Source organism: Alligator mississippiensis, chromosome 1 (assembly GCF_030867095.1).
Source record: "Alligator mississippiensis isolate rAllMis1 chromosome 1, rAllMis1, whole genome shotgun sequence".
Classification (NCBI taxonomy): domain Eukaryota; kingdom Metazoa; phylum Chordata; order Crocodylia; family Alligatoridae; genus Alligator; species Alligator mississippiensis.
In genome coordinates this window covers 65,666,629-65,678,915 of record NC_081824.1, presented here as the reverse complement: position 1 = coordinate 65,678,915, position 12,287 = coordinate 65,666,629, and the positions used below count along the sequence as shown (strand labels likewise).

At 42.9% G+C, this 12,287-nt stretch overlaps 1 protein-coding gene across 2 annotated transcripts in view; it reads left to right on the top strand.

Annotated features, from left to right (window-relative positions):
* Positions 1-12,287, top strand: part of FILIP1 (filamin A interacting protein 1) — a 224,845-nt gene that overhangs the window by 84,563 nt on the left and 127,995 nt on the right. For both annotated transcript variants that reach the window (XM_059731266.1, XM_006262253.4), the window contains exon 2: positions 7,485-7,763. In XM_059731266.1, the coding sequence (XP_059587249.1) occupies positions 7,491-7,763 (273 nt within the window). In that variant the 5' untranslated portion in view covers positions 7,485-7,490. The remainder of the gene's footprint in view (positions 1-7,484; positions 7,764-12,287) is intronic.

Sequence of the window (12,287 nt, the reverse complement as noted above, 5' to 3'; positions counted from 1 at the left end):
AGCACAGGAGTTTTCTTCTTCTTTCCTTTTCTCCCTCTTTCCTCCTGCTTCTTCTTTTTCTTTCTCTTTTTTCAAGCACACACACTTACAGATTTTTATACCCTCAGTTCAGCTGCTTCGAAGCACCCTCAGTAGTGTAAAATCATTGCCTTTTCTATTGACAAGGGGTTATCTGGTTTGGACCATCTCAGGAAACTGATTGATAATCAGGAAACACTTAAGATTAGGGAGTAACCAAATACTTGGGAACCAGCTTGAGATTCCTATGGATGGCAGATATACTGATGGGATATCTCATGGTTTCTTCAGGAACAATAGATAGCTTGCAGCATCAGGATTTTGGATTTTTACTTGTTGTTGACAAGCCTCAGCTTAGCATGACTTTTCCAGATTTAAGGCAATTATTGGGGTGCTCATAACCTTTTGTGGAGAGGACTTCCACCAGTCGTCTTGGGAAAGATACGACAACACCTGGGATTAGGGCTCCAGCAGGCTGGATGCTGTGATGAACCCTTAGCCATTGTTCAAATGTTGCCCATACCCCCTCTGACTCGGTCTCTTGCCTCAGCATTCCCTAACCCGGCAACCGAGTTTTAGTCAATCAAGTTTAAATAGGCCTCCCATAATGGGACCGGGGAATGTACGGCCCGAGATGCCTATTAAACTTAGAGCTGTATGTGTGTGTGTCTGGGGGGGGAAAAGTCCTTAGCAAATCCAGATTAGAACTGGTCTGATAAATGCTGAGCTGGGTGTGTGTGAACATGGGTTGATTAACATTGGAAGCACAGATTCCCCATCATGCAGCGCTCTCCTGCTTCTCTGGTCCCAGAATTCACTGCAGTCTCTGCTTCAGGCTTTCTGTTTTCCATCTCTCATGTAAATGAATGGTCATCTGGTTCCATCTCAGATGTAAATGAGACCTAGGGCAGTTGTTCACTCTTATCACCCTTATCTAGAGAGTTTTAGGTGCGTCTCTCACTGCATCTTAATCAGTTTCATTTAGGTAGAGGAGGGGAGGGAGGGGGGGGGGGTGAGTCCTTTGTGAGTCAGACAGACTGCATCCTGTGCCAGGGTTGCCCAAGAATACAGAGCTGAGATGTAACAACATGTATTCTGTTTATTAATGGTCCAGTCTAGGCAGCTTAGAGAAAGCTGTGTAGATTGAATCGATTCTGCCTTGGGGTTTTTGACTGTCTGTACTTAGCCTGTATGTATTACTACCTTAGGAAAACTGAATGTTCTGTGCCCAGAGCAACCATGCAGCTTCTAGTAAAAATAACCAAATGTATTACTACTCATAGAACACCTTGGTGTTTAACAGACAAATAAAATAAAGAAGGTCCTGAAGCATTTATAGCCTAAAAGCTAACACTGTAAACTCAGTCAGGTAGTCAATTAAAATTGGCTGCAATGGAACTAGCTGCATGCAGATTACTTATTTGAGTGGTAGTTGGCAAAATGGGGTCTTAATTTAAGATACAGCATGGTAGAGAACCGAACTAACAGTGGAGTGAAGTATTCCAATCTACACACAAAATGTAAATCTTTTGTACTGAAGTTGTATCCTCAGGGAACACATTTCCACCCTTGCAGATCCAGCAGTACTTTATGATACAGAGATATATGATGATGTTTATTGCTAGAGCTGGGGCTTCTTGGGAGTTTATACACATGCTCCGGGAGTGTTCAGGGAAGGGGCTGGCACTTTAATTAGAGTGGTTCTGAGAGCTGCTCTAATTAAAGTCCCCAGAACGTCACATATATCAGCATTCCCACACTGAAAAATGGCAGCGGGGTGCTCAAACTAATGCTCATTGAACGAATTTTAGTTGAAGAGCTCCTGCTGCCATTTTTCGGTTCAGAGACACTGATACACACGATGCTGGAGTCTGCTGGAGCGGGGTAATTACTACACTCCAGTAGACTTGATTAACTGAGCAGTTACAGCAGTCTCCCTGCACATGTATAGGCACCCCTTGGCACCCTAAAAAGCGAATCAACAAGATTGGCAAGGTGATGAGCTCTTGTGTAGCTATACATTTGGTATAACCTTACATCATGCAACCATTCCAAAACTCCTCTTGGTTAGACAAGATTTTTATATCTGGAATGGGCTTCCAAGAGAGGTGGTGCTATCACCTAGCTTGGAGGTCTTCAAGAGGTGGCTAGATAGTCACCTGGCTGGGGTCATCTAACCTTGGTCCTCTTTCCTACCAGGGGCAGGGGGTCGGACACGATGATCCATTGTGGTCCCTTCCGACTTTACATTCTATGAATCTATGAATCTATGAATATCACCTTGTTATCAGAAATACAAAAGAATGGTAGTAGAAGTCCAAAATAATAGTACTTAGCATTCAGTTCCAACACAAAAATGTTTCAGGCCAGATTCACTGGTATGTTCTGGCTTCTTTTTGCTGTTTTAATTTAAAAAAAACAAACCTTCACCAACTGAGTCAGGCATTTACAGCTATGATACATTACTAGAGCACTGCTGAGCAGCTGGATCATGCCATGGATTTTGGCTATTGGTTGTAGAGTACTTTACAAAAAAGTGCACTGAAACGTCAATCCCTTCCATTGTCATTCAATCCTGTATTCACCTGTGTCTCTGACACCAGCATTCAGTACCCTGGCACTCAGTAAAGATATAGGAAAAAGCACTGAAATAAGTAATTTAAGAACAAGGCAGGGTAGTTGTTAACATTAAAGTTATGCAATCTAAATTACACCTTAAGAAACTTTGTTCCAGTTAGTGTTTGCAAGCTTAACTGAATGTTTGCCATACCCACTTTAATGTAAATTGAATTCGCATTAATGTTAAAGTACTATAGAAATGCCAACAAAGAGAGCTTAAATTTAGTAGTAGTTTCCTTTTGCACCAACAGTCAAATTCCATTGAGGTTCTTAGTATGAAAATCCATGATTATTGATTAATTAGGCCTTGTCCCACATTCATGTACTGTGAAATCAAATTTGACAGATATTTTCAATGGATCAGTACTTAGTAATTGGCTGCAGATTTTTTATTTTTGCTTTGTCTAAATGGACACTAGATGTTCATCTGCCTGGGAGTCTACATTAAGTTGCCTAAACACTCCAACTTGTGAAAAAATCTAAAGTTTCACTGGTCTGTGCAATGAAGTGGTTATTTCATATTATGGTATGCTACAGCTGAGGTAGATCATGTGTCCCAACGGTGTTATTTAACTGGCCATGAATTGTTTTTAAATATTCTGTGGAGCTTCAGTTTTAAGGCTTGAATCATCTTTCTACCTAGAGATCAGTAATGCAATATATTATTAAGCAGAATACTGTGTAATGCAGTATCCACTTGAAAATGTATGCATGAAATATTTGAGATTTTTATTTATAAAACATGCAAGATACTCTAGAACCATGAAACCATTTGCTTTAAACCATGAAAAATACGTCTGGTTTAGGTGCTTATGTGGCTGGAGGCCAGGGACCAGAGGGACCCAGAAGGAAATACTTAGAAAATGGAGGCAAATTAAATCCTATCCTGAAGAGGAAGCATGGTTGGAGAGTTTAAGAGCCATTAAAACTAAACAAAGTGAATAGCCCTATCTGAGAGGAAACATAGTACAATGTTTATATTTCATTATAGACCCGAGACTCAAAAGATTTCCTGAGCTTCTCAGGTATTGTTCCTGCTTATAATGGAGATCTGTTTTTAGAAAACATAGCTCACATGTGATTAATTTAAACTATTTGATGAAAAATACACTGTATAGGCATTCAGGAAGTTAGTAGCCATTGTATACCTGTATCACATACTGTTTAGGTGGAAGTAAGCCTGCAGTGCAAGCAGTCTTATTATAATACTCTCTTGTTTAAAAACAATGGGCTTGATTTTCTTCTCATTTGTGTGCTTAACACTACTGGATTGACAGAGTTAAGGTAATACATGACTGATTATGATGAAAAAAGGATCAGGCCCATTGTGTGTGAAGCTATCAAAAATGAAGCCAAACAAAACGTAAGGTTCATAGCACGAACTAAAGCCGGGTAAAATAGAAGCTCTTCTAGGCTCTGTATAATACTGCCCAAATTGATCCATCAGTATACTACAGGACTTGCTGTTGCTAGTTTTCTGCTGTTCCTGGGATTCTTATCAGCAGAGACAGAAATTATATCAGTTAGTGGTGTTTTTAGTGTGGAAAGCACTAGTGTGACCAGGAAAAAAGATCAAAGTAAATTCAGGGACAAATATGAGTCTATGAAAAATCAAAGGGCCTGATTCTACCCTTACTAAAATATGCCTTTCAGAAATAGCTCCACTGAAATCTATAATGTTATACCATTTTATGCCAACATAGGTTAGCACAGACTTAAATACTAAAAACATCTGAGACAATCTAGAGTAATATGTTGTAACATGTTTCTTCCTCCTGATCTCTCAAGCTGAATGTTATACTTGCCCTAAGATTCTATACACTAACTCCCATTTATCATTGAAATTTCATCTGAATACTACAAAATTTAAGGAAGTCTAAAGTGGTTTAACTTAAATGTTTTACACATTGATAGTTTTAAGTAAGTCTAAGGAAGTTCTAGATGGGAGTGTCTTCACGAGATGCTTAACTGTGAGTAGTCTAGTTTACTGTGAAGTAAGCATGTGCATCTACATGTGTACATGCTTACTACGCAGTAAACCTTGCTAATAGCGAGTAAAGTTGCTTCCTGCAAATGCAAGTAGCAAATTTACTTTCAATTAGTAATGGTGCAGTAGACATGTAGCTCGTATAGACAACTGACCAGGATCAAATCTGCTCCTGGTCAACTGTCTGCTGTTGGGTGAAGGATTGTTCCCTGCCCCCAGGAGCTGCCTGTTGCCAGGGTAGGCCCCAGCACTGAAGCCTGGGTGGGGACTATGCCCCACTTCCCCATCAGCAGGGAGCTCCAAGCCCCTTGCTCTGAGATCGAGGTTGGGGAGTGGGGACTGAGAGATCCTTGTCACCATCCTTATCTCCTAGCACCAGCTTTGTGGTCACAGAGCAGGCACTGGGAGATAAGGGTCCCCCAGCGCTGGCTCTGTGGTCATGGAGCTGGAGCTGGGAGATAAAGATTTTCCCGTGCTGCCCTGTGATCATGGAGTTGGTGCTGGGAGATAAGGATGGTGATAAGGATCACCATAAACATAAAGGTCTCCCAGCCCCAGCCCTGCAACCACAGAGCTCAGGCTGGGAGATAACGGTCTCCTGGTTCCAGCCCTGTGGTACAGATCAGGTGCTGGGAACTCCCTGCTGGTGGCTGGGGCTCAGGAGCCTGGTCCCCGCCAAGCTCCATGAGCACAGAGCTGATGAGGAACAGCCCTATACCCAAATTAAGTAATAGAGGCATAGGGCTTGGAAAGACCTGCAGGAATGGGATAGCTCCCAATTCCCTGCCATGATCTGCTAGTGGGGCAGCTAGCAGCAAGCTAGCTGCTCCTCTAGTCCACTGGGGCAGAGGGCTGGGACTTGTCCATCTCTTGCAGCTTTCCAAGTCCCCTGCCCCTGATCAGTGAGCCAGGGCCAGGAGCTCCCTGCTGCCAGGGCAGGGGTGACATTATCCCTGCCCTGGCAGCAGGCAGCCACCAGGGGCAGGGTGTAATATCCCAGACCTGGCCAGGAGAAAGCTGTCTCCTCGCCAGGTGCCCCCTGTCAGCCCCTGGGCTAGCACCCAGGGGGAGCCTAGATCTCCCCCCAGTGGTGGCAGGGGCCCATTGTAGGGTCCCAGAAAGCAGGAGCAGTTTGCTGCCAATTTAGCTGCAAATCTGCTCCTAAGACACATGCCCAGGAACATTTACTTGTGAGTAGTTTACTTATGAGTAAACTGATCCTGGATCAAATGCATGTGTAGATGCGCCTGCTGAGGTTTAAGAAGAGTAAATTAATGTAAGGGAATTCAGATTGTACTACTTTACTCATTACTTCTGGATTTGGACCTGAAGCCAGTTTCCAAATTCATTAGTACTACTTCCAGCTATACTGTCCAGTGTTCAAATAACAGTTAGGGTCTTGTGTTAAGCACTGTGCAAATACATATAAAGACATCATTCCTGTCCTTGGAGTTAATACCAGACTTACTGGTAGCAAGGGACATACAAAGCATGCAAGGATGAGTATATGTACCCTTGAGTATGGATTTGCAAAGTTTGATGTTTTTTATAATAACTAATACAAGAACTAACAACTAATCTCTCATACCTTGCAAGACATTACCTCGCTGACATCCCATAGCCACTGAACAGAGCTGCACCTAGAGAAAAGGTTTCAGGGAAAGCTGCATGGGAGACAACATGGTATGAGCAGAGGAATGAGGAGAGCAAGACTGAAAAGGTTGGCAGAGGAGGGCAAGGCAGGGTATAGTTGCACATTTTAAATTAACTAAATCAAAGGTATACAGCATGAGGTTTCATGAGCCTGAGTTCACTTCTTCTGATGCTGTGAAAGGACATGCACACTTTGACTGGATGTTATTGGATGGAATAGAATGATTCAAATAGGGAGATTCTGGGATCCAAATGGTACACAAAAGAGATTATTTTAACAGTTGTCTTTTGCATGAATTAAAGAGGGCAATGCAGGTGTTAGGGATGATGGAGACGTGGGTTTTTCAAAAATCAAGATTAGAAATGATGAAAAAAAATTGGACAAGAGGGTTATCGTAATTGCCAAAGTTGAATCCAGTCCTTCACAAATGATAAACTAGGGAATTATCCTGGTTCATGACAATCCCTCTCTCAGAAAAGTCATGCTAAGGTATATGCTTATATAATCATTAATTACATTATTGTCTCTCCGCTACGTCTCATGTTAAAGTAAAAACCTATTTCAAAACCTGATGCTCTAATTTTGTGAGCATTATGAGCAATCCAAATTCTGATTGATAAAATAGAATCAAGTTTTAAGTGCTACACATTGGGCGTGTCTCCAAGTCAATTAATGTGCAGTAACTACTGTGTATTTAGTTTAGTACTTAATGCTGTACTAACTAAATCCACAGTAACTAAACTTACTGCACAGTAGCACTGGTGCACATTTTTTAAGTGATACTTACTGCTCAGTAACCTAATACTACTGCACAGTAGCGTTTTAACACGTTTTTTGCCCAGCACACTACTGCACAGTGTTATTAGGCTACACACTACTACACAGTGTTATTAGGCTTCTGTGCATTATGCATCTCATGTAAACATGCCTATTGTGGCTTACATCAGTATTGGCAGCCTGACAAGTATGATTACCATGCTTTAAGGCAGTATTGAGATATCAATATTTTTGATTAGCTGGCTGCCAAAGACAACCTTGTTGAAATGCATGTTCCTTTTCAGCATTTTTTTACTGAGCATGATGTTAGTCTTGGTATTTACAAAGTATAGTAAGCTTTTGATTAAAATGCTGATGTAAACTGTTTTTTTTTTTCTTTTTGATAAGTTTACTTGTTTAAAATTATTTTTTATATTTTTCTTTGTCCAGGTAGGGATGAGATCCCGAAACCAAGGTGGGGAAAGCTCATCCAGTGGGCATTATTCCAGTTCTAAGCCTGTCATTAGCAATGCAGAGAATGAAAGTTTTCAGGAAGATGCCAGGAAAAAGAACAAGTCCAATTGGAAGGAAGATGAAGTTATGGTATCAGCAACTGTCAAACGACACTCAAAATCACCTGGTTCCAGTGAACGGAAGAAGAAGAAATCAATAGAGCTTTCTAAGGAGGACTTGATCAAACTCCTCAGTATAATGGAAGGAGAACTGCAGGTAAATCAGAAGTCCTCTTTCTCTTTTATATCTCTTATTTATCTCTTCTTTTTTGTACTGTTCCCTATAATTTTGGCTTTCAACACTGATACACAGATGTAAGGCAAAAGACTAGAAAGAAGGTGTAATAAAAAGAGGTAGAAGCTGAGTGAGGTAATGTAAAAGTAAATACATCTTCAGTCTGAGTGCCTCCAGAGGTGGTGCAAGCACCTCCTCTGGACTCTTTTAAGAAACATTTGGATGTTTATCTTGCTGGGATCCTGTGACCCCAATTGACTTCCTACCCCTGGGGCAGGGGGCTGGACTCGATGATCTTCCGAGGTCCCTTCCAGCCCTAATGTCTATCAGTGTCCCTGTGTTTTAAAATGGCAGTGGAAGTACTTTAACTAAAAAATGAGCTTTAACTAAAAGCACCTTTGCTGCCATTTTGATGCATGGGGACGCTGATACACAAGACAATGAAGGCTGCTGGAGGCATGCTAATTAGTGTACTCCAACAAACTTGATTATAATTGAGTCTGTTCTGAAGTGCTGTAATTACAGTGCATTGGAGCAGCCTCTCCCCACATCTCCAGGCACCCTTTATGTTGAAGACAGGGTGAAAATCAAAGACAGCCTAGGTACAACCCAAGTACTGAATAAATACTCCACCTCATTCTTCAGTAAGAATGAAAGTGTAATTGAGAATAGTGGTAGGGTTCCAAAAGAAATGAGGACATCTCAGGTGCAAGCAAAACTTACATTTTGTCATAAAATCAGAGGTCTAGATAATCTTCTTTCCAAAATACCAAAAGAACTGGCACGTGAAATAGCAATTCCTTTAATACAGATCATCACTAAATCTGTCCATTGAGGGATAGTGCTCTATGACTGCAGAATAGCAAATATAGTGCCTATTTTTCAAATCAGTTTTGAAAAGTGGAAATTGAATGACCCTGGTAGTTACAAGCCAGTAAGTTTGACTTCAATATTATGCAAGGTTTTGGAACAGATATGGAAGGAAAGAGTAGTCAAGGAGTGAACACAATATGGTTGCATCCACGAAAGGTCATGTCAGACCAATCTAATACCCATTTATGACAAGAAAATTGACTTCCTAGATAAAGGCATTTCAGTGGACCTAATCTATATAGATTTCAGCCAAGTTTTTGACACCAAGCCTCATGGGGAATTATTAGGCAAGATGGAGAGGATGGAGGTCAGTGCTATAATTGTGAGGTAGATAAGGAGTTAGATAGATGGTAGACCAGCAGGTTATGTTGAAAGGTAAGTTATCAGATTGGAGAGCAGGTACTCATGTTATTCTTGCGTGATCTGTCTTGTGATACCTCCTGTATCTCCTTAAACAGGAGGAGATACTTAAGGAACTAGATGTATGCTTGTAAAATTTGTGGATGATACTAGGCTGGGGTATATTGTCCATATGGAGGAGGACAAGATTATTATATAGGAAAATTTAGATAACTTCATGGAGTGAGCATTAGAAACAGCATGATGGGCAAAGTCAGATACCAAGGCTCTGGAATAGACTCCCAAGGGAGGTGGTGCTCTCTCCTACCTTGGGGGTCTTCAAGAGGAGGCTGGACAGATATTTGGCTGGGCTGTTATGACCCTGCACTCGTTCCTGCAGGGGGTCAGACATGATGATCTGTTTAGGTCCCTTCTGACCCTAAGCACTATGAAAGTATGATATAACAATATGAACTTTAGATTCAAAATGGAGCTAATAGACTGGAGATAATAAAAGAAAGAAACAACTGTACTGGTTCTCATCCTAAGGTCCTCTGAGCATATAAAAAACAAATTTCTTCTCTACTATGTGCGGGCCGGGCCCCGATCCCGCCGCCAAGTGCGAATCGGGGGGGGCAATCCGCGGCCCGTCTTTGCGCACGCGGGCTGTGGCCAGCAGCCCGGGCACACAGGGTCGGAGAAAACCAGTGGCGAGCTTAGAATTAGTCACAAACGCGTAGTGGTTGATTAAAAGATTATTTACTTACACCCAAAGATGGTAGTGGTGTAGGCTGGACAGATTTCCAGGCACAGCTCCACTTAAATCCTCGTTGGAGGATTACGACAAGTCAGCTCTTTCCCCGGAGTTGTCGAAGCTCCGTGGATTCAATTCCCCCGGAGTTGTTAAGGCTCCGTGGGCTTGGTTCGGCTCGGAGTGGGCTCGGTTCGGCTCGGAGTGGCTGAATCTCCGTGGGTTCGTACGATAATACTCTACCCCGGAGTTATTAAAGCTCTCCGGGCTCGGTTCGGTTCCCTCAACCACGGAGTTGTTAAGGCTCCGCGGGTCCGGCTTGGGTTTAAATCTTTAGTATACAGGAAGGGATACGTCTAGGAATTTATCGGCGACGGGGAGAGGCTCTTGATGGCTGATTAAACCACCATTCGGTCCGAGATTTACGTAGAAATCCACGCGGTAATCGTGGATTCCTTGCCGGAATTCTCTCGGATTTCTCCCGGAATTCTCAGAATCGGGGTTTCTCAGGATCCTCCTGAGATTCTCGGAGATCTCCAGCTTGGGCGGAAACCACTCAAGCTTTTTATACGGCTAGCAAGCCAATCACTAGCCGCCATGTATGCATATTTTAGAACTAGCCAATAATGGGGCTCGAATTATAATACGAATGGCAGGAACTCTTTGCAACGAGCACCTCTCCTCTGCAGCAGAGAAATGCACCCTGCAAAGAAAGCTTCAAATCTGGTGGGAAATACTCCGTTGCACCAGAGTTCTCCTCTGCAGCAGAGAACTCTACCATGCAAAGAAGCTGCAATTTAGCGGGAAAAATAATTTAGCGATGCCAAAGCACACACAAACAAAAAATCACAACTTTGGGTTGTGACATCCCCCCTTGCTGAGAGCATAGCTAAATTATGCCATACCCTTCTAGCGATCTAGAGCCTTGTCGTAAATCATCAAACGAGCAGACAAGCAAACAAACAAACAAATAAACAAACATAAAATTTGCTGCCCTGGGATTAAGTTACATAACAATCAAGAAGTAATAATCAACACAAACACATAATCTGATTCATAACAAAATTGCAGGATCAGGGTTTCAGTAGGCGTCATGGCGAAGTCGTACGTCAGGCCCTCATTTCTTCCGGTGATGTCATCCTTCCTAGGGCTCCTCTTCGCCACGCACTCTGAATCTTGGATCTGTAAACAGAAAACTCTCAAAAAACAGATTAATGATCTTATTCAACAAACTTAAACACTTTTTATGGCTCAATTAGATGAAATCATTGAGGATTCATCATCTGGCTCTTCTAAATAACGGAAACCTAACTCATAAGCCAACTGCCATTGGCCTGCATCCCCTAAAATCCGAAGCTGCCGCTTGTTAAGTCCGGAACGCTGTAGGAGAAATCCAAACATGTATTGCTCCTCTAGGGCTCTCGATGGCAGTGGTGGAAGATCAGATTCACGACGTCTGGTGCCTTGAAGTTCAGTCGGGTGTTGACGGTTCCAATCAACAGACAATCTTGGCTCCATCAGGATACGCAGTCGTGACAACTGACAAAGAAGATTACTCACGGGTTGATTTACCATTGGACTGAGCAGAATCCAAAGGATGACGATGTTCTTTTGCCCATATATCTCGAGGCAAGTATCTAAACTGTGAGTGGTTAGTGGAACAGTTCCAGGATCTCGCAAGTGACAGTGAGGCCACGGTCTTATTCGCTGGAGTGATGTCAGTCCCAGCGCACATGCTCTCGGGTTCCAAGCACAATACGAGACGCCGATGATTGCTAGCATAAGATGCTCTGCGCCGGTATATTCTGACCGTCCTGCATGCCATACGTGGGCCTTTTGACTAATCAGTCCTGCAACAAGCGCTGGCAGTGGAATAGGCCAGTGAGTATTACATGTTATCATGTCGATGTCAGTGACATGTCCTCTACTCCACAAAGCTTGTCTCACTAAGAAGCTTGCTTCTTCTTGATTCAGCAGGTCGGATCCAAGTTCTATGACTAAAAGTCCTAACCATACAGCTAGACTCTCTTCAGGTTGAATTCTTGATGCTCTACACAAATCCTGCAACTCAGTTCTGGTGCGAGCATAATAAGTAGTAGCAACTCAGTTAGTTGTTGATGTAGGGAAAGCTGTTTTTTTGGGAGTTGATGTTGTTATAGGCTGAACTGCTGCCGCGGGAGTCACTGCTGCTGTTATTGCTTCAGGCAGGAGGGGCGGATGCACTCCTCCGCTTGACTCTCTCCTTCGTCGGCAGGAAGGCGTGGTCGGTAGAGACGTCGCTGCGTCGCTAAGCGGGGTTGCTGGCGACAACGCTGCATCGATGGGCGGAGTCGCTGACCGAACTCTTGCGGGTTCTTCAGAAGCTCCACCCTTCTTTTCCGGTTCTTCCACACGGTCTCCCTTTTGCTCGGCGCCATCTTGGACCGGCATTTCAGGCTCCTTTTTCTCAGCCGCTTCTTTGACCTCTTGGATCGCCATCTGCAGCTGGGTTTTCAAACTTAAGTTCTTTTGCATTAAATTCATCACAGTACGAAAAGTTGTAC